This window comes from Sebastes umbrosus, chromosome 20 (genome assembly GCF_015220745.1).
Source record: "Sebastes umbrosus isolate fSebUmb1 chromosome 20, fSebUmb1.pri, whole genome shotgun sequence".
Classification (NCBI taxonomy): Eukaryota; Metazoa; Chordata; class Actinopteri; order Perciformes; family Sebastidae; genus Sebastes; species Sebastes umbrosus.
The window spans coordinates 17,299,079-17,321,723 of record NC_051288.1 but is presented as its reverse complement, the minus strand read 5'-3'; the positions used below and the strand labels follow the sequence as shown (position 1 = coordinate 17,321,723).

The window sequence follows — 22,645 nt, the reverse complement described above, 5'->3', positions numbered from 1 at the left end:
GCAGACGCGTTTTACCGCCCTTCGCCGTGGCTGACCATCAGGCTGCGCAGCTGAGCACCAGAATATCAATACGGCTCAGACTCGGCCCGGGCCCCTGGGACCATCTACAAGGCAAACAGCATAGGCTCCTCTCCTTATGGAAGACAGAGACCCATAGCCGCCAGGGAGACCAATGTAAACAGAGCAACAACAAAAAAGATGCTCTGTAAGCACCAAACGGCAGTTTGATTCACTCCAGAATAGCCACTTGGAAGAGCTACACCTGAGACGATTATCTCCAGATTTGGCTCTTCTCAGGGAGGGAAACAGATGAGTCTATTGAAGGACCGTCTGTGGGAGGAGAGGAGAAGAAAAACAGTAATCCTTTTGTTCATCATCCGCACTGTCCTGAGAGATGCTTGGGTGAAGGAGGAGGAGGGAGAGAATGTGAAGAGTAACAGAGTTGGCTGTTCCTCCTCCTGTCATATGAAACCTGAAGTTTATCCTATGAGTCAATGACAGAGAGCCTCTCCTTTTAAACAGGTTGGTGCTCAGCGGAGGTGATAATTTTGTGTGGCGATAAGCTCTTTATCTAACGGTGGGGTAGAATAATTCCTCTTTAAGTGGCAGCGCTGCTTCTCCTCTTTTTTCCTCTTTTTTCCTTTAGATATGGATTGTCATTTTCGCTGCGAGGCTCAGCGCTGTTGTTGTTTTTGTCCTGCGGCTGTTGATGTCAGCCTCGGTGTGAAGCGAGGATACCGTCCTCCTCAGCCAGACGGCCTCACGGTGCCACAGTTATGGGATAAATTGCGGAGACATGTTTATCAACATAGAAGAAGTGCAAGTTACCCCTTGTTGGAAGAGAATAATGGGACCTAATTGAGCTGTAACATGCTGGCTGGTCGCCAGGCCCTTGAATTGAAAACTCCTCTCCATCAGAAGGGGGTTCTGGAGGAGAGAGGGAGGGTTTGCTGCTGAAAACACTGCATAGATGTGAAACTCGTAAACCTATTAGCCGCACTTGGACCCCGGTGATATTTAATCAAAACTAACCTACAAAAATCTACCTGTGAGTGTGATGTTTTCAGGAGGAGAGAGAGCACCTGAGAGGCCCCTTTTCCTGTCAACCCAAAGCACAGTAAAGTCAGATCAATCCTCAGGAGGAACAGCACAGCCTGTCTCCTGGCACCTGCCTCGCCAAGAACAGGAGGCAGGAAGGAGGAGGAGGGAAAGAGAGAGGGAGCATGAGCGGGTGGGGAAGGAGGAAAAACCCAGCTGCCTCCTCTGCGTCTGAGCCCCGTGCTGCTTTTTAAAGGAGCACGGGAGGGAGGGGAGAGGGAAGAGGAGAGAGACTGCTGGCACCATCTGTACATGTCTTTTGTATTCCAGCCCTCATCTTTACACAGAGCGAGGCTGGTGTGCTCAGTGTTCGAATGAAAGGAGAGGACGTGCCTTTTGGGGGTGCGATGCTCGGAGAGAGGAGAGGAGAGAGGTGTGTGTGTGTGTGTCGACGCTGAGATTCTGTTTTGTCCTCTCAGAAAAAATTCAGAGGACATCTCGTCTTATAATGTGGCGTCTCTCCTTATGTGTTTGCAAGCACTCATGTGTGGGCAAATCTCTGGGTTGCCATGTTTGTGATGGGAGTCAGAAGCTTTTGTTTGTTCCTCCCTCCCATCAGCCCCATTAGCCTGATGCCTCCTCTCTCACTGACTCACTCAACCTTTTTTTTTTTTTTATCTCTCCCTCTCTCCCTCTCTGTGTAATATGCGCTGTGGCGGCCCGTCCTTGCATGTGGCAGCAGGGTGGATCTGCCTGCGAGGACAGCCTGCGTTGTCTGCTGTCATATTGACGTGGCTTTTTTTGCTGAAATCACCAAGCGCTCTGTTTCACCCTCCTCCCCCCCTCCTCCTCCTCGTCCTCCCTCGCTCCTTAGTCAGCCTAGAAGTGCTGTGAATCATAAGAGGAGGTGGCTGCCCCTGCTCTTTGATTGAATCCACATTCCCTTTTCTCCTTCTGACGCCGCAGAGAGAGGCAAGAAGGAGTGCAGGGAGAGAATAAGGAAAAGTGAGTCTTTTGTAGTTGGCACAGTACAAAAACATGCACTGCAGATGAGAAGCATATGATTCGATCAAACACGCTCTGTGGTGGCTACCTAACCGAGCAGTAGGTAGGTAGGTAGGAAGGTGGAGAGGAGGGAAGGGTTGGAGTCTATCTGCAGGCTCAGAGTGAACTCTAGTGGCCGAGAGCTGCAGTGACATGCTGGATTTGAAGCTGATCTTTTATATTGCAACATAAAGGTGCCTCCTTTTGTTTCTTACTAGGGCTGGCAATTAATTAAAATATTTTGTCGCGATTAATCTCATGATTGTCCACAGTTAATCATGATTAATCGCACATTTTTATCTGTTCAAAATGTACCTTAAAGGGAGATTTAATACTCTTATCAACAAGGGAGTGGGCAAATATGCTTGCTTTATGCAAACATATGTACATATTTATTATTGTAAATCAATTACCAACACAAAACAATGAGAAATATTGTCCAGAAACCCTCACAGGTACTGCATTTAGCATCAAAAATATGCTCAAATCATAACATGGCAAACTCAAGCCCAACAGGCAACAACAGCTGTCAGTGTGTCAGTGTGCTGACTTGACTATGTTTGCCTCGAAACTGCATGTGATTATTATAAAGTGGGCATGTCCGTAAAGGGGAGACTCGTGGGTACCCATAGAACACATTTTCATTCACATATCTGGAGGTCAGAGGTCAAGGGACCCCTTTGAAGATGGCCATGACAGTTTTTCCTCGCCAAAATTGTAGCGCAAGTTTGGAGCGTTATTTAACCTCATTCGCGTTTAGCTAGTATGACATGGTTGGTACCAATGGATTCCTTTATCCATTAGATTAGCCTGAAGAGAGTGGCAGTGCACATGAGTGGATACAACGACCAACTTTAAAAGACTGCAAGACATTATAGAATAATTATTATTTATAGAGCAATTAACTATTAAAAGAAGAGCAGGAATCAGTCATTCAGTCGGATAAAGTGGCACAAAAGTGTACAAGCAAATGCATTTACTGTTCTTTTATTCAGTTTGATTCATCTGTAGAAGTTCCTCTATAATGTCACTTTCATGAAGGTTATGTATCTCTCTTCAGTGTTTGCATTCATCCTCCATACAGAGTCTTCACGTTGTTTTTTCCAGTAAATGGTGGTGGATTTAATTGAATAATTGAACGGTGATGAACACAACAGAAGATAATGTGTAATTTGCTGCGAGCACGGATATAAGTACTACATTTAACCTCCTCTGAATATGTGGAAAGCTTCATTCTTAAAGTCCATTAAACATAAAGTAGTCAATGAGCAGAATAAAAGTTCTTATTTGACTAAACTAAACTAAAAATGACCCTTCAACAGTTCATATAAACAAACTAAAAACTAAAAAAATAATACTGAAATCTTACTTTTACCCAGCAGAGAATTGTCCTCACATTTTAAAATTTGTTTTAAATGTTTTCAGTAACATTTCTTATTTTTCTCATCTAATAGGATGCTTAAATGTTTCATGTTGTTGCAGAGCTACGTGGCCTTACAGACTGTACAGCTATTCTTGTTTTGGAAGCCCGTTGCACAGACAGGACTCCTTGATTTGGTGTATTTTGCACAAAGACCTTACACATCATTTTGTCAGTCAGGCCATTGCTTTTTTCCCAGAAGCTTCTGTTTTTTGTTTCGTCTGCCCTCCTCTCCTCACATAATCAGTTTTTGCAGGGGTTGTTTTTGCAGCGCTTGCAGTAGAGGGCTGTTAACCTCTGCAGTTATTTCTCACAGGAGTCCACCGATTCTCACTCATTCCTCTGCTCTCTCGCTCTCTCTCCAGCTCTCCTGTCCTCGTGGTGCGAAGAGCTGGGACGCCTCCTCCTCCTCCGTCACCAGAAGAACAGGCAGAACGAGCCTCCGGGAAAAGTGCCCATGCAGCCCCCCATGAGCTCCATGAAGCCCGGCCTCTCGCACGGGTCAGTGTTCGCACTGCTGCGCTTTTTGGCTTGTGCGCGAGGCGTGTTTATGTGTGTGTCGGGTGTGTGAACAGACAGACCGGGCCCTCGGGGAAAGCCCTTCCTCTCCACATGAAGCCCGGTGTTCCTTATGGATCAGTGGCCAGACTAACTGCTTGTAGCACAGTCAATAGGGACAAAAAGCACCTCACAGCCCCGAGTACATGTAGTTAATAATTACAACGCAGTGTTTGTGCATTTCGAGAGGAAGAACATGCTTATATTGTGTAATCCTGACAATAAAAACTTTCTGTCCCTATCGTTCAGCAAATGCAAATATACTTACTATGACTGTGCTATTGTGCCGGGCAAATATTTGTGCAGTGACGCAGGGCACATTTTGATTTGTCGACTCAATGTGTTTTTATCCGCCCTCAGCAGAGATGGGTCTTTTCCATACGACTCGGTTCCCTGGCAACAGAACACCAATCAGCCTCCAGGTTCGTTGTCGGTGGTGACTACCGTCTGGGGCGTGACCAACACGTCGCAGAGCCAGGTGAGATCCCGTACCTGTACGACAGAGGAGAAGTGTTTCTGATAGGATCGCATTTCTGTAGTTTTAAAGTGCTACTGTCTTTATGTTAAAGCCTCCTACATTTACGCGTGTATATCTCTCTGTTTGTCTTCGTTCAACAGGTGTTGGGGAATCCCATGGTGAACAACAACAATCCCATGAACCCTGGAGGCAACCCTATGGGCTCGGGTATGTCTGGTAACAACCAAGGGATGAACTCTCCTCAGTTCCCCGGTCCTCAGCAGCAGTTCCCCAACAAGGGCAACTCCAACCAGGCCTACATGCAGCAGGGCATGTACGGACGACCCAACTACCCCGGTGGAGGAGGCTTTGGTGGCAAGTAAGTGGATGTTGGATTAATACCGGTTGTTATGATGATTAAAATTGCTTCCTAAGAAGTAATTCTGACAGTTGAAATGGTCACACTCCTCCGGCATGAGGTCATTTCCTATATTGTCTCTTTGTCGTAGTTACCCTGGAGGGCCGAACGCTGGACCTGGAGGAATGGGCATCCCTCAACACTCCCGCCCTCAGTCGGACTTCACCCAGCCTGCCGCTGCTGCCGCCGCCGCCGCAGTTGCTGCCGCCGCCGCCACAGCAACCGCCACTGCCACAGCGACAGTAGCTGCCCTGCAGCAGGAAACCCAGAACAAGGACATGAACCAATACGGACCGGTAGGATAAAACAAACACTGACTCTGCCTTTCAATACTAGCAGTAGTACGAGAACAGGAAGCTGAGAGGAGTTGATTTAAGGTTATTGGTGAACAAGGTTAAATCAATGTTAAGGGTGAGTAATTAGCTGAAGTAGTAATGGAGCCAAATGGCACATTTAGCTTTAACAAAAGCTAACAGGCGCACATATTTTTCTTCTTTTGTGACTTTTAATAGACTCTTTTCACTTGCAAAATTTGCCACATTGACTGTCAACTCGATGGTTGATTGGACCCATGTTGTCTTCCAGATGAGTTCCTCTTTCCAGATGGGACCAAACCAGGCGTACAACAGCCAGTTCATGAACCAGCCAGGACCCCGCGGCCCTCCGTCCATCCCTGGGAACATGGGCACTGGCATGAATGCGTCAAGCATGAGCGGGCCCCCCATGGGAATGAACCAGCCCAGAGGCCCAGGCATGGCGCCTTTCGGGGCCCACGGCCAGAGGATGCCCCAGCAAGGCTACGCAGGGCCCCGGCCTCAGGGCATGGGGATGCAGGGCATGAAAAGGCCGTACCCGGGGGAGGTGAGTGGATGTGAAATCAACACTTTCACTTTCAAGGTTTAGCTTGTTTGCTGTATGTTGGAATATATGTTTGTCATCCACAGCCAAGCTATGGTGGGCAGCAGTATGGACCAAACGGCCAGTTCCCTAACCAGCAGGGGCCGTACCCCACACCCAACCCCTCGAGGCCGCTCCCGTCCCCCAACTACCCGGGCCAGAGGATGCCAGGACAGCAGCTGCAGGGCCAATACCCGCCACCCAGTGGTGCCATGGGCCAGTACTACAAGGTGCAGTAATACTGCTATTCACCAAAAATGTGATGATTATTTGCATGATATCATACCAAAAAACATTTAGCAAGCTTTTTTGGTTCAAATAATAGAGGTTAATTTGGTGCAAAAACTCATTTTGAGTTTGTTTTTAATCACATTGCAGCAAGAACCACCTTTTAATGGCCAAACAAATAACTTCTCTGGGAGTGGATATCAGTACAGCCAGGGTAACATGAATGGGGTAAGTCCACCACTTTTGTTTCATCACATTATCTTTCTCTTTGTTGTGCTGTTTTTAGTCCCATGAACATTTGATTTACTTAGTGATTTTCTTCCATATAGCCGCCCAGACCGGTGGGTAACTACCCTCACTCCCCAGTGCCAGGCAACCCCACCCCTCCGATGACCCCAGGAAGTAACATCCCTCCATACCTGTCGCCAAACCAGGACGTGAAGCCACCCTTCCCTCCTGACATCAAACCAAATATCACCGCTCTCCCTCCCCCTCCAGGTTAGTAACTGGAAAAAAGTCCAATGAAGATATCTTAACGGTGAATTATTCCTTTTAAAGTTCATGATTTATCTGACCGTGGCTCTTCTTCAACCCCTTGTAGCCAACCACAACGAGGAGCTGCGCCTGACGTTTCCAGTGCGGGACGGGGTCGTCCTGGAGCCCTTCAGGCTAGAGCATAACCTGGCTGTCAGCAACCACGTCTTCCACTTACGGCCCTCCGTACACCAGACGCTCATGTGGAGGTAAGACATCATGCACTGAATCAACATACAGCAGTGGTTCTCAACCTTTTTTAGACCATTATCCAAGTCCCTTACCGCCCTGAATATTACTGTTGATTATTATTCGGTGTCATTTCATTTAAAAAGGTTGTGTGTCAAATAACAAAAGATATTCTACAAGTTTTGAGTAGGGATAGTCTTGAAAACTAGTCTAGATGGTGAAGTGAATGCCACACAATGTTGAATTTGTCCCACAGTGTTCATAGGGCTGATAAGGTAGTTCAATAAAGCAAAATCGAAAAAGGACACTCAATAGATTACTTGGCTGAGTTAAGGAAGAGAGAAGACTCAATACATATTGCAGGAGTATTCTTAATACAAATATACAGTATACCTTCATCCTATGACTTAGTACTGTGCAATTAATCAAATTAAAATTACAATTTTGGCTTCAAAACGGTTATAAAAGAAAGATAATCATCATAAAACTATTATTATTATTCCATTTTGTAATGACGCTCTCGTTTCGTCTTGTTTTATATATCCAGCACACCCCTTTCCTTTACAGCGGTGCGCTTTCGCTTTCGTCCTGAAACACGGACCCCGTCTTGTTTACCATGCTTTTTGGCTGTGACTTATTTTTTCGTGTCATCACCATTCATATCTATACAACCAGTGTGTTTATAATTAAATTGTTTACAAGAGAACAAAGCTCTTAATAGACCTCACCTCTTAATTTTGCCCTCAAAGTGCACCAGATTGATGCATTTCATTTTAAAATGTAGGCTACAAAAAGTTCTTTCTATATGTGTGAGGTTTCCAAAGTCGATGAGTAATCATGTTAAATAATTGTGTTCTCAATATTGACCAAATAATTGTGATTAGGATTTTTGCCATAATCGAGCAACCCTAGTATGACTATTATTATCTTGCACAGCCTGATCTTCCAGGCCTGCCGTAACCCCAAAACAGCACAACAACAGTTAGAACAGACGGATAAAGGTTTCAAGAATCTAATTTTCTTGAATTCTTCTTTTTAGCCTCTGTGATCATTTGATTCTCAGTCAACAGGGACATTAAGCTTCATATAAGAGTAAAGAACCAATGGGTATTCTTCAATTCCTCTTAACCTTTGGCAAGCAGATTGAAAAGGTTGTGCACTCATGTCTGGCGGAGAATTATAAAAAAAAAAGAATCAAACCACTACTATTCCCAGCTAACGTGGAGAAGGTCATTCAGCATTAATTTCCTCTGATTTAGATTATTGTAATTCCCTTTACTCCGCTCTCACTCTCCCGTCTGGAGCGAATCAATGAGGATTCTTTTCTTCGCTTGTCTGTTCAGATCGGACCTGGAGCTGCAGTTTAAGTGCTACCACCACGAAGACCGTCAGATGAACACCAACTGGCCGGCGTCGGTGCAAGTCAGCGTAAACGCCACGCCGCTCACCATCGAGCGAGGCGACAACAAGACCTCCCACAAACCCCTGCACTTGAAACACGTATGCCAGCCGGGAAGGAACACGATCCAGATCACAGTCACGGCCTGCTGCTGTGTGAGTACACAAATCTGCAGAACTAACAAAAAGGTGAAAGGTTAAGAGGTTTATGCAAATCCAGACACAAAAAAAGTAGATGCCAGATAAATAAAAGTCAGACATAAAAAAAAAAAATCTACCTGCAGATGATATTTAATGCTAAAGCTTGGAACAAAATAACAATATGATCTGTCAGATCTTTTTATTCCTGTGGATACACATGTTGAAACTAATACGCCCTTCTGAGGATGTTTGTGATAGTGACTTTGATGTTTCCTCTTGCAGTCGCACTTGTTTGTGCTGCAGCTCGTCCACAGGCCCTCAGTTCGCTCCGTCCTCCAGGGCTTACTGAAGAAGAGGCTACTGCCTGCAGAGCACTGCATCACCAAAGGTATATATACAGAACAACACAGTCACATTTTGCACCCTAATATCCTGATCAGAGTCCTTGCTTACACACTACATTTCTCCTCCTCCTGCCTCAAAAGTTAAGAGGAACTTCAGCAGCGTAGCGGCGTCGTCGGGGAACCAGACGCTCAACGGAGAGGACGGCGTGGAGCAGACGGCCATTAAGGTTTCCCTCAAATGTCCAATCACCTTCCGGCGAATACAGCTTCCAGCAAGAGGACACGACTGCAAACACGTTCAGGTACAAACAAACGCACCGAGAGTCAAAAATTCTGATTCCTTTCAGGGAAAATAGTGTATAACAAATGTGATTTTTATTTTCTTTCTCTTTCAGTGTTTTGATTTGGAATCATATTTACAACTCAACTGTGAGCGGGGGACTTGGCGATGTCCTGTATGCAAGTAAGTTCATCCAGCTTGAATACATAACAGTATTTGCCCTGTCTATAGTTTTGACTGTAATCTACGTAGTCAGCATTTTAAGCCCCGTCTCTCTTCTCTTCCCAGTAAAACAGCATTGTTAGAAGGACTCGAAGTGGACCAGTACATGTGGGGAATTTTGAACGCCATTCAAAAGTAAGTTGGAAATTTGTAACGCAATAAATATAATGTATTTGTCTTCATTATTTTCTTGTATCTTAACAATTTCATCTGCATTTCACCAGCTCGGAGTTTGAGGAGGTGACCATTGACCCGACGTGTAGTTGGCGGCCGGTGGCTATTAAATCTGATATCCACATCAAGGAGGATCCAGATGGACCGCTCGCCAAGAGGTTTAAGACTATGAGCCCCAGCCAGATGATCATGCCCAATGTGATGGAGATGATAGCTCAGCTCGGCCCCGGACCGTCGCCGTACCCGTTGTTATCGTCGCAGCAAGGGGGCAACAGCGAATACGGCAACCAAGGTAGGATGCAAAACATACAAAGTCATTATACCTCAGTCACACTACAAAAGGAGCATAAAATGTATTTACTGCTTTTATTTTGTGTGCAATATAGGCAACAGTTACCAGGGGCACGGGAACTTTGACTTCCCTCACGGCACCCCTGGCGGTACGTCGATGAATGACTTCATGCACGGTCCCCAGCTGTCTCACCCACCGGACATACCCAACAGCCTGATGTCCCAAGACAAGCCACTCTCACACAACATGCCTGACTCAGTGAGTTGACTTTATCAACTCTGCATTTCAGCCTCTCTTTGTCTTTCTATCACATTTTTTTCTGCATATTTCACTGTTTCTCTCTGTTTTGCTTTCTTGTTTATCCGTTGAACTATTTCTAAGTGTGCTTTATAAATCAGGTTTGAGTGTTTACTTCCTCAGTTAGCTTCATTTGGGCAGGTGAGAGCAGAGGATATACACCAAAGAAGCACACTGAGACACCTGAAAATATAAGTTTCAAGTGAACTACCATGCAGAGTGATGATAGGAAATAACCCTAAAATAGATTTTATGGCTATAAGGAGACATTTGAAAGCAAAGGCTTAGCTTCAGCTCTATCTATTTTTTGTCCCGAGTTTGTATTCACTCACAAAACAAGTAATTTCAAGATGTCATCATGATTGTGATGGGCCTTTTTCTCTATTTTCTGATTAATCCATTAAGACAGATTCATCCTTAATTAAAATAAGTATTAGTTAGTCTGAAGATTTCCCCCGTTTCTCTACAGATACCTCACTCTGCAGGCAACGACCAGTTGCACGGTCCTCTGCAGAGCTTACACCCATCTCCGCACCCTGGGAGCCAATCAGGGCAGCAGCAGCTACACCACAGCGGGCCTCCTCAGCCGTCACGACAAGCACCGCCTCCTCAGCAGCAGCAGCAACAACAACAGCAGCAACAGCAACAACAACAACAGCAACAACCGCCCGGCCCCAACAACCATCCCCACGGCGACCTATCCTTCAACCCCTCCAGCAGCTTGGACAGCCAAGCGGGGTCGGACATGCCCGAGCCATCATTAGACGTGAGTCCTGACACACAGCAGAATGATTTAAAAGTGATCTTAAAGGTCCCATATTATGCTCATTTTCAGGTTCATACTTATTCATACGTATTTTGTGTTTCTACTAGAACATGTTTACATGCTGTAATGTTCAAAAAATCCTTTATTTGCCTCATACTGTTGACCTGAATATGCCTGTATATACTCTCTGTCTGAAACGCTCCGTTTTAGCGCATTTTGACGGAATTGCAACGGAATTGCAACGGAATTGCAACAGAATTGCGTTGCTAGGCAACAGCTTGGGTCCATGTGTACTTCCTGTCAGCTGACGACATTCACATACACTGCAACCAGGAATAAACTGGGACACATTTAGAATGTTTAAGTTTATAATTGTGTCAAGGGTCTAAATATTGTATTTTCGTGACATCACAAATGGGCAGAAATCCTGACAGCTTGTTTCAAATGCAGTGTTTCTGAATGCGAGCTGTGTGTATTTCCCTGTGGATTGAGTGTTTCGATACTTTCACAGTATTTATATAGGACTTAAGCCTGCTTTATAATAAAAAAAAACTTGAAAATCTCACTTTTTTATAATATGGGACCTTTAAATAATCTGTGTTCACTTCACTAACCAGATCATTCCTCTTTTCTTTTGCAGCTTCTTCCAGAGCTCGCCAACCCAGACGAGCTGTTGTCGTACCTGGATCCGCCAGACCTCCCCAGCAATAGCAACGACGACCTTCTATCGCTCTTCGAAAACAACTGAGGCAAATTCAGACACACCATGAACTTTTCTGACTGCCTGCAGTTTCCCCCCCGAGAACCCGGGGGCGGTCGCTCAGTACTTGATAAACACAAAGATGCACTCCCTTTCTCTTCTTCCTCTTGTACAGTTTTCATCGGCCAGCACAGATTGACTGAAAGAGGTTCAAACTCCCAAGACGCGGCGCGGCGATACTTTTTGAACTGTGCAGCTATACTCAGTTGTTTTTTTTACGCCACACACAGGTGTTATGTGTGCACATTTAGGAACGTGTTGTAGCATTTTTTATTCATGTTTTGTTTCCTTTTTGAGAAGAAAAAAAAGGAATTCACTGTATAAAAAAAACCCTGCGCTATCTGGCCAGTGTTGCGCTACGTCCATATTGTTATTCCAAACTGAGAGGCCACAGCTTCCTGGTGTCACAGCTCCATTCCCTGACTGGTTCCGGTTAGCCGCACTGTTTCTGTCCCACCACACATCATTTAAAAGCACAAGAGATTTTGGCAATGCAAAAAGGAAAAATCTGTCTTTGAGAAAAAGAAAAAACAAGATCAGATCAGCGTATGTCTGTCCTTGACAAAATGTTTTTTAAATAATTTTTTGCTCAAAGATTTTTTGGGAATGATCGGCTTCCACTTTGTCTACGATTGTGATACATACATATTTTTGTCAAAAAGAGATATCCTGCTTCTACAGTCCTCTGAGGGTTGACTGCTTGAACGAAGATTTTGGCCCCACTAAAACAAGTTTATACAGCATACCTGTGCTTCTACACACTATATAGTTCTCCTGTGCAGAGGAGCGATTTTAAAGGTACAATATAAGAGATCCTGTAAAGATCCCGCTGCGTTTATTGCTTCCTGCTACGACTCCCTTCCACGCCGTTTGCTCTGCGGTGTCGCTCGTGTCGGGCGTTTTTGCAACGTTGCATCTCTCTCCCTGTTAAATGATGTGCTGTTAAAGTAGTCTACAAAGTGCATGTGTGCCAAGCCCTTGTCTAGTGCTGTTCCAAGTGGTAAAAAAACGAAAAAAGAAGATAGTGTGGTTTTTATCAGTTGCTGTTCCCACGGCTCTTTTTATTGTTTGTTTCTGTCAGATTTAGTATGATTTATTTAACACTAACATTGAAGGGATAATGCCGATATCAGCGATACATTTATCATGTATTTGCTGGATATACTGTATTATGTTTTGTTTTCTTATTTTTTGTGTCGCTGCATAATTAAACTATCCGTAAATCTTTTTGGGGGAAACTGCTCACCAAAGTTGGAGGGATGAGAACGGAGAGGTTTGTGTTTGCTTGGTCCTGTGTGAGACTGCGAGTGTGTGTGTGTGTGTGTGTGTGAGACTGTGTGTGTGTGTGTGTGTGTGTTTCTATTAGTGTGATGGGAGGAAATATTGATTTCAAAGATATAGGGGGAGGAAAAATACAGTTTATCCATCACTGCTGTTCAAGAAGTGGTTTTTAAAAAGCAGTATTGTTGCAGACCTTTTTTTGCCACGTTTGTTTTCAGTTTCACTTTTTTGAGGAGAGTGCTGTTCAGTATGCAAATGTATTATTTTTTAAGAAATGCTATTGTACTGTAAATATCATTGTGAATATTTTTGTATCATCTTGATAATGTTTGTCCTTTTTGATCATTAGTCGTCCGACCTAACAACATATACGCTCCCAGACTCCCATCTAACCACTGACTTTGTTTGTAACCAGCATACAGACGGCTGTCTCGCGTCCTCGTCATGGGGAGGACAGTCCAAATGTCTCATAAGCTATTTCCTGCAGGTCGCCGTGCTTTCTAGTCACTTTCCTCCCAGTGCACTCTGTTGCAAACCTGTCGTTTATTGACAGGTGTCACCTTTTTATGTGTCCCCCTCTCTTCCCAGCATCAGCTCACAGTGATTGTGTAGCATCATTTCAGTTTTGACACGTTTGACGCAATATTTTCTTTCACGCTCGGATGTTTATTGATTGAAAAACGTTGAATTTATGTTAACATTTCATCAGTGATACTGAACAGTAACGGTTTTTAAAAAGATGTGGTATCAGCTGGCTTTCAGTGTAATTAGTGAGCTATGTGAATATCATAATTGTTGCTAATTGTCAATACACAGTGGTATTTTAAAGATATATCACAACCATATTTTAAAGAAATCCATGATATTGTTTATATTTTTGTTATAGAAAAATGTGGCTTTTTTAAAAAAGCACGAGACCATATACATTTTTATCCCCTTTTTTTGTTTTTTGGTAAATTATTTTGTACTGGTTTTCTTATTAATCTGTAAGGCTAGAAATCCAATTTCTTTCAACTGTAGCATTGTGCTGATTTAACCACCCTGGTTTTATGTAAACATAATTTTAAACGTCATTTTTAAAAGAAATATTATTTGTTCCAGTTCAGCACACTGACATGTTGTTTCATATTTATGTCACAAAGAGACATCAAATAATCCCTCTTTACACTGCCACATTTTCATATTTTCACGATCTGAATTGAAACTTTCGATCAATCTCCGTGGTCATCATTTCATATTTTTGAGCCAATTCGGTGTACAAGACAGCACCCCAAAAATCTGTAGTTGCACAATCACAATAAAGGGCCATTTCTGTGGGGGAAGTTGTTTTAAAAAAATAAATAAAAATTAAAAAAAATACAGAGAGGAAGGGCGCGTTCATCATTCTGGCCTGGAAAAGATGTCGAGGGCAAGGCTAGATCAAACGTCCCAAGGATGCCTGTATATATGTAAATGAATATAGAGACATGTGAACAGAAATGTATTCATTTTCCCTGGGAATGTGCATTGTTTCTTCAGAATAATAAAAAGCTTGCAACCCCTCTACTGGAAGTGGCTGAATATGGAAAAACTTGTTAGTTAGTGTCTGTGGGTATCTCTCCGGCATTTTTTGTTCCCCCTCTGTAATATACTTTCACCTCTTTTGTTATAGGGGAACTGGGACAGCTATGTTTTACATGTAATATTTAGCCTAAATGTTCTAGTCTGTCACCTGCATACTCTGAGGTGCTAAAGCTAAAAAATAAAAAGAGAAAAAACAAGGTTACAAAGAAAATCGTGGGAGGAAGATGGTGGGAGGGACGGGTCCAGAAGATTGTAACCAAATCCATAGTTTGTACAATTTTTTGATATCATGAGCAGTTGGAAAAATGCTACAATCTAAGGTGATTCATGCAATGTGGCCATTGTCTCTATTGTGTACATTGTATGTACAATCATTTCATATTCTAAACTGGTCAGAAAATAAAAGGAACTAATTGTGATTTTTAGTCTTGCAGAACTGTATGTAGTTAGATGATGTGACAACCTAATATTTATCTAATAAATATGTATTCAGATGATACCTGTATGTCGCTGTGGTCTTGTCTTTTGTCTGAGGATTACACACCTGCCTAGCACCCACGGGTTGTTTATGCAAGCAGAAGGTGTAAATTATGGCTATCACATTTTTATTAATATAGCTAAAGGCCAGCTTGAATGTATGTGGAAATTATATGAGCCCACGTTAATTAACACAACATAATAAGGGAGACAAGTAAACCTGATCATTGGAATGACTTTGAGGAGTTCAGCAGTTATTATATGACTATTATAATACATTTTATTGTTAATACTGATGCATTGATGTTTGAGCAGAAGTTAACTGTGTAGCTGCAGGAGGTGGAGCTAGTTTATACTACTTTATACAGTTAGCAAGTTTAGTCCAGTGGTTCCCAACCTAGAGGTCTGCTATTACATACAAAAAACTCCATTTACACTCATTAAATTATGTTTAATTTGATTTTGTGACACCTTTTTATTTTATTATATTTTATTAAAACATTCATATATATATATATATATATATATATATATATATATACTTATATATATATATATATATATATATATATATATGTTTTTGCCATGTACTTATATGTTGATGATATTTTAAAAAATCTAAATCATTTATTTTCCGTACTTTATTTAGAAAGTTCAATTTAGTAGTTACATAAACATGGTCAGATTTTTCATTACAAAATTATATATTATATATTTCACAGTATAAAAATAATAAAAAAATAAAATAAATTATACAGCAAATAAAATGTAAGGAAAGGAAAAGATGAATAACAAAAAAAATCAGGGTCTGTTAAACAAATGGAATAAATTTGAAATGTCTAAATAATCCAGTAATAGTATATAATAATAGTATATAATAATGTAATATAGAAAATTATAATAATATACTATATATAATATAAACATATACTATTATTATATAATATATAATATATATAATAATAATAATAGTATACTATTAATAATAATAGTTTTTGTCAATTTAGAATTTTAAGTTTTCAATCGTAGTCAGATATATTTTAAAATCAGTATCTTTAAAAATATAAAATGAGGGTATTCTTTTAAGCCATATCATTTTATGGATATAATATTTTACTAAGATATTAAACAAATTAATTATGTAAATAAAAAAAGCCCCGTTTTGCACTAGTGACACATGATTACGTTTAAAATCTCGCGAGATTTCAACCGGCGGCGCTCGGAGTACTTCCGGTTGTGTGAGAAAAACTTCCTCTCCTCCTTCTCACGCACATTATGTCAGCGTGACAAGCGTGACACTTGCTCATTGCCGACCATAGCGAACTACCTGGAGCTGCATTAGCCTTTAAAACAATGTTGATCATATCCAACCGGATAAAGTTATGTTCTCTGGCGTTCACCGCCGCCCGCATGTACAGCAGCGGCCCGGCGGCGGCCAACAAGAACCCCACCGTTTACTTTGACCTCTCTGCAGACAACCAGCCGCTCGGCAGAGTCACCTTCGAGGTGAGACACTAACCACTACTAACTAACACACATGTGGCTTTTTACTCTCTCTGTTTGGTAATGTTTGCTTTTAATTTTTAATTTTTTAATTTTTTAATTTTTATTTGTTTATTTATTTATTTGCACATATATATAATACTGCACAAAATCCAGTCAATGAAAAAAAAAAAAAAAAAAAAGTACTCTGGGCATGATTTAACTAACATTATTTGTATTTTTCTAATTTATTTTTATTTATGTATTTATTTGCACATATATATAAAACTGCACAAAATCAAGTCAATGAGAAAAAAGAAAAAGAAATGTGTCAGGAAAGGTCAAGAAGCCACAGGCTTATACAAATGACCTCCCCCTAACCCCAGGAGAGAAAAAACTATAACAAAAAAGAAAGAAAGATCTAAACCAACATAATTTAAAAAATACAACAACAGTTAGAAGTACACAAAATGTGCAGGAAAACCTAACCAAACAGTGGAAAACAATCCAATAAAAACAATGAAATACATACAAAAAACAGTACAGAAGAAAAGAAAATATATCTAAACATATCAAAAGATAATTAGATAATTCATTTTGAATGAGTACGAAAACGACTGCAGCTAAACACCTAAAATGTGTCCTTTGTCCTTATCATGGCTGTATAGAGAGAACAAGCTGAACAACATTTGACCCTGAGGCTTTTTTTTCTTCTTTTCTAGCTCAATGCTGAAGTTGTGCCAAAGACTGCAGGTAAGTACATGTTATGCATTTTAATTGAATATCTCCATGTTATGCAACTTCACACTTCCACTCCACTACACCACATTTCATTTGTAGAAGGGCTTCCACCTCTTAGTCAGTCATTTTTTTTATACTGAATGATTCATTTCCAAGGAACTTATGAGCACATCTGGTAAACACAAGATTTAAAGATTCATTTTTCTGCATATTGAGTACTTTGATTTGCTGATAATACCAGTGATGGTGAGATGAAGCTTCATGCAAATTCATTATTCGAGGCTTCATGTGCACAAAAACCCACCTGTTGGTCAAAGAGTGTAAAACAGGCAGATATATAACAGATGATCTCAACCATGTGATCTGTGATATGGGCTGTTGTATTTTGCACCAGTAAAGGCTCAGGAATAATGACAAATAATCACATCTCATTTATATTAATATAGGGTGTATTTTCTTGTAAGTAGCCTATATTATCATCATATAACATAACTGTATAATAAACTATAATTGTCTTGTGAGTAATGCATCAAATGTGTGTACCAGTAAATTAATCCTTTGGACAATAATTGTCTCATAATAATGGCAGAAGGGGCAATATTAATGTTCTTAAACTGGAAAGTGGCAGTGGTTTAACCGAGCAGAGGAATAATTTCTCAAATGTGTTTCGGCTTTGGGCGTCATCGATGATCTCAACCTCGATTATGCGCTCCACAGAAAACTCCCTGGATTACTCAACACGCTCCAAACCCCTCGGCACAGCACGTAGAAACACAAGATAATACTGACATACTTTTACTTAAGTAGAGTTTTGAATGCAGGACTTTGACGGTGGCTAAATGATGCAAACAGAAGTTCATTTAGAATCTCACCAGATGTTCAATATACCCAGGGTTATGGACACTACAAGAAATGACTAGTTAGTTGATCATTTTTAAATAAGAGGGAGTCAGTCGCACATTCAAATATCATCTTTTGCTGGGATCGATTAGTGTTTCTGCAAAATACTTGAGGAAGTTGCTGACCTGTGTGGATTGTAAGAGAGAGAATCTGACATAAATCTTTCTCGTAGAGAACTTCAGAGCGCTGTGCACGGGCGAGCAGGGCTTTGGTTACAAGGGATCAATTTTCCACAGGGTGATCCCTAACTTCATGTGCCAGGTAGGTCTTTTCTATTTTTTTTCTTTAGCATCTCTTTTGTTATCCGGCATTACAGCTGTTCTCCAGTGCGATGACAGTGATTTGTTATTTTTTTTTCTTCAGGGTGGAGACTTCACTAACCACAACGGAACTGGAGGGAAGTCTATCTATGGATGGAAGTTTCCTGATGAGAACTTCAAGCTGAAGCACACTGGACCTGGTAATCATCTCATAACTCAGTATTTCCTATAATGCAACAGAAAGCACAGGGCTGCACAAACTGCAGGATTAAGATAGTCGACTAGATCACTACAGAGTATAATGAGATTTAACAGCACAGTGGGATACACGGGGCAGTGTGACACTACACAGGACAGTGCAAATGCATCAAACGTCACACTCGAGAAGCTGCAGTATTTGTGGCAGATAGATAAGCTGGCGTTTTTCAGGAAGTCTTCTCTACAGTAAAGTTGGAAACTAGAGTGATAAATAGAGCTGCAGCAATTAACCGATTAGTTTTCAACTATTAAATCAATTACCAACTATTTTGATAATCGATTAATTGGTTTGAGTCATTTTTTTTAAGAAAACAAAAGTTAAAATTCTCGGATTGCAGCTTCTTAAATATGAATATTTTCTGGTTTCTTCACTCCTCTATGACCATAAACTGTGTATCTTTGAGTTGTGGACAAAACAAGACATTTGAGGAACGTCATCTTGGGCTTGATGGACACTTTTCACCATTTTCTGACATTTTATAGACCAAACAACTAATCGATTAATCGAGAAAATAATCGACAGATTAATCAACAAATGAAAATAATAGTTTGTTGCAGCCCTACTGAAAAATAAATATATTAGAATTGTCCTGAGCCAAAAAAAAACAAAGACGAGGAACATATTAAGTGTATTAAATAAATTACATGTCGACTTAAATGTTTAGAATGAATTAATTTAATGTAAATGAACATAGTACATACTGTTCCTCTTTGTAACATAGGTTGTGTTACTCATTTTCACCACCAGGTGGCAGCATTATGCAAATAGTTATTGTGGGATCTGTTATAAATTAATTTACTGAAGTTTTAGATGATGATGAAATTTGTTTCCCTCAATGTGCCTTTTTCACAACAAACATTTTGACTTGTCATAATAGGTCAAGCACAGCAATAACATTAACAATGGCTCTTTTTCTATTAAAGTGTCCCAGTGAGCCAGCATGCAGAATACCAGGACCCTGAATCATTCATTGTATTATTTACGGCTGTGTTTTCCCTACTGTGACATGTCAAAATGTCTTCTGTGGCCATGAGGTTTGAATTTGTGTATGTATGTAAGAAGTGAACCATGAATCATATTGATCCGTTGTTTTTCCTCAACTGTGACTCAACATCGAGTTTATTTGTAGCTCATGTGACGGTGAGCTCTGCATGCATTTTCTGTTACTTTTAAGCTAAATGCATGACGTGTTTTAAAACATAGTAACGTTTTAATTTGCTGCATTGTAGGCATCTTGTCTATGGCCAACGCTGGAGCCAACACCAACGGATCCCAGTTCTTCATCTGCACCAGTAAAACAGAATGGTACGTTTCTGACAGATTATAAGGGTTGATGCTACTGTAGTTATTCTATTACATTTCATTGTTAATGGCCTTATTTAAAGTCTTACATCTGTACAGAGCTCTGATCATTAGCTGTCTGGAAAAGTGATGCAAAACTGAACAAAAACCGCCACATCAATACTTTTTACATATTTTACAGTGTGAGTTTCACAAAACAACTTTTAGTTCACATTTTCAAGAATTTAACTGAACACTACAAGTGTAAAAGCATCTATAGATTTGCCTTTTTAAAGTACAGATCATGAGAATTGTGTGCGTTCCTGGCCCTTTTTAAACTTTTACGGTGACTTAAAGGTGCTAAATGCAAGATCGGGAGCATTTCTATATGCCTCCGCACGGCTCTTGACTTGGCGACAGCTGAGCCGGTGGCTCAGAGCTAACGGTGCTAACAAAGTGGAAGGTGCTGACGGAGCGAATAGTGTTTACCTGAGGGGGAGCCGGAAGGGTGGGTGCTAGGCCACGGGCGCTGTTATCAGCTGTAACCGCCGTGTGAGAGCAGTGCAGAGCGGCGGCGACTGTGAGCGAGCCAGTGGGGCACGCTCACATGCACTAAAAGCACGCGCGGCCGGCCCGGCTATGTCAACAAAGCACAGAGAAGCTTAGATTACAACACACACAGGGGGAGAGAGACTTCATTCTCTGCTCAGGTAGACATTACTCCTCTATATCATTACATAACAAACAGTTGTTTACTGCTATATTAATGCCCTGGATCTTGAATTTAGCACCTTTAACGTACAGATCATGAGAAATGTGTGATTCTGCCCCTTTTAAACTTTAAATGACTTCATAATTAGGGAAATAAAAGAAAAAAAACATAACCATTTTGCCTAAATTCTGTGGGTGCTTGTGGTGGCAGTGTGCAGTTTGGACACCGCACACTTTGAGACATTTAGTAAAATGTGAGTTTGAGTCCCACACACCATGGACAAAGAGACCAGCATTTGTATATATTTCATGTTGAGTATTGTTGCTTCGCCAGGATCTAAACATAAAATCACTCCAATTCACCACCACACTCTTTATAGTCCAGGTATCAACAAGTAGTTGTGGTGTGTCAGTAGCTCCTCGTTCACCTCAGCTACACAAAAAAAGTGTCTTTAAATAAATATACACTATTTCTAAAATAGTTGAAGAGCTTTGGCATACCATCCAACCTTAAAATGCTGCTGCCTTTGGAAGGCTTCTGTTATTGCAGCTTTTTGAAATGTGTATTTAGTAATGTCCGGTTATTGTTAAAATGCTGTTTCAGAGGGGTTTTTTCCACCCTGCTGAGAATAAAAATTCTTGGTGAAAGCTGTGATTTCTTGTAATGTTTTGACACGAAACATGATTTGTGAGGATTTGAATGACGGCCTAAAATAGCAGAATTATTGCAGAAATAGTGGCATCACCCACCAGTCAAACCCCACTGGGTGCATCCTGGATTGTCTCACAGTCCGGGGCAGTGATAACAAACCTCTTCTTCTTCTTTCTTCATGTAGGCTGGATGGCAAGCATGTTGTCTTTGGCAGCGTGAAGGAGGGATTGGACGTGGTCAAGAAAGTGGAGACTTACGGTTCGCAGTCTGGGCGAACCTCCAAGAGGATCACTGTCACAGACTGCGGAGAGCTAGAGTAGTGGACACGGTCGTAGTCTCATCTCCTGCTGTAATTTCAATGTGAGGATCCGAGTGAAAGAAGCTCTGTCTTCAGTCACCATGGCACAGAGAGGGCTACCTCTCTTTGCTGGCAATAGATACTGTATGAGCCACAATGTGTTCAGTTAACGTTTTTAAACTGGATTACATCATGCCACTACAGATACTATTAGTTCAGTTAGCAACTAACTTAACTGGTATGGTATAAAATGTGAACTTGTATTATACAACACAAAATTACGGGTTCTATTGTATTTGAAGAGATATTAATACATGAACATATAGTGAAACTGGTGTAGAAAAGAGGCATTATTTGAAAAAATAAAGTCATTGTTTTTCTAAATATGAGCTTGTTCATGCCATTTTTTTATACTACATGACCTCAGATGTCAAAGTATTACAAAAATGCTTTTAAAAACTTTCACTTTAACAACTGTTTCGAGTCGAAGGTGTGTCCGTTTATTGGGGGGAAGGCGAATGTTTTATCACCAGCTGGGGGATGAGATCAGTGTCTTCTGTTTTCCTCATCAGCCTCAGTTGACTAATGATCTTATTCCTCTAAGTATTTATTCTGCTGACATCTGTCCAGAAGAATTAAGGTCTAAAATGTCAGAGCTAATTGCTTCTGCATAGGGAAATGTTTCTTTTGGTGTGTGGGAGGAGGGGGGGTCAGCTTGGATTCACCGCATGGCGTTTGACTGAAGGTTCTGCCAGCGATGGTATATGAGAGTCTGATGGAGCCAAATCTGATGTTGCTTTGCCATAAGTAAATTTTACCAGATGCTGGAAAAAATATTAAGAGATGGAGATTCTGTTGTTCTTATGTTGTGGGGAGATAAAAATGTGTAACATCTGGATCAGTTAATGTTGAAGACGGAGTTAGATTTTTATCAGTTGACGGCTATACAGCCCCAGGTGGACTTTCCCATCACATACCCCCCAAATCCACACATGGATATGTTAAAAACGATCTTATATTGTTAATAGAGACAAAAACAATATTTTGCAGAACAGAATCAGAAACACTTTCAAATACATTTTAATACAAAAACATTTTAAGAGATCATGGGTCACTCAAACTAAGGCACATTAAATGGTGTTTCACACATCTTAAACAAAGTCAGAGTGTATTTCTGCTCCATATTCATTTATCACAATTTCATTGGAATACAAAAAGCCTCTAAAGCAACATGCACATGCAACCTTCCACTTAATCCTTCACGATCTTTGGTACTTTCACAT

At 41.0% G+C, this 22,645-nt stretch overlaps 2 protein-coding genes across 11 annotated transcripts in view; both read left to right on the top strand.

Annotated features, from left to right (window-relative positions):
* The window catches only part of LOC119479220 (zinc finger MIZ domain-containing protein 1-like), a 133,093-nt gene extending 118,287 nt beyond the window's left edge, over positions 1-14,806 (top strand). For 4 of the 10 annotated variants that reach the window (XM_037754579.1, XM_037754575.1, XM_037754585.1 and 1 more), the window contains 18 exons: positions 3,868-4,003; positions 4,421-4,538; positions 4,679-4,896; positions 5,027-5,231; positions 5,521-5,796; positions 5,880-6,062; positions 6,211-6,288; positions 6,390-6,558; positions 6,662-6,803; positions 8,127-8,370; positions 8,605-8,710; positions 8,808-8,968; positions 9,062-9,129; positions 9,235-9,303; positions 9,393-9,634; positions 9,729-9,892; positions 10,401-10,697; positions 11,338-14,806. In XM_037754579.1, the coding sequence (XP_037610507.1) occupies positions 3,868-4,003; positions 4,421-4,538; positions 4,679-4,896; positions 5,027-5,231; positions 5,521-5,796; positions 5,880-6,062; positions 6,211-6,288; positions 6,390-6,558; positions 6,662-6,803; positions 8,127-8,370; positions 8,605-8,710; positions 8,808-8,968; positions 9,062-9,129; positions 9,235-9,303; positions 9,393-9,634; positions 9,729-9,892; positions 10,401-10,697; positions 11,338-11,445 (2,984 nt within the window). In that variant the 3' untranslated portion in view covers positions 11,446-14,806. The remainder of the gene's footprint in view (positions 1-3,867; positions 4,004-4,420; positions 4,539-4,678; positions 4,897-5,026; positions 5,232-5,520; positions 5,797-5,879; positions 6,063-6,210; positions 6,289-6,389; positions 6,559-6,661; positions 6,804-8,126; positions 8,371-8,604; positions 8,711-8,807; positions 8,969-9,061; positions 9,130-9,234; positions 9,304-9,392; positions 9,635-9,728; positions 9,893-10,400; positions 10,698-11,337) is intronic. The other 6 variants (XM_037754582.1, XM_037754578.1, XM_037754580.1 and 3 more) reach the window with 3 other exon arrangements.
* A 1,190-nt stretch (positions 14,807-15,996) lies between these two features.
* On the top strand, positions 15,997-21,751 carry ppifb (peptidylprolyl isomerase Fb). The gene is made up of 6 exons (XM_037755862.1): positions 15,997-16,284; positions 16,983-17,013; positions 18,074-18,162; positions 18,265-18,361; positions 19,650-19,725; positions 21,249-21,751. The coding sequence occupies exons 1-6, from the start codon at positions 16,132-16,134 to the stop codon at positions 21,382-21,384; spliced, it is 582 nt and encodes a 193-aa protein (XP_037611790.1). The 5' UTR covers positions 15,997-16,131; the 3' UTR covers positions 21,385-21,751.
* The last annotated feature ends 894 nt before the right edge of the window (positions 21,752-22,645 follow it).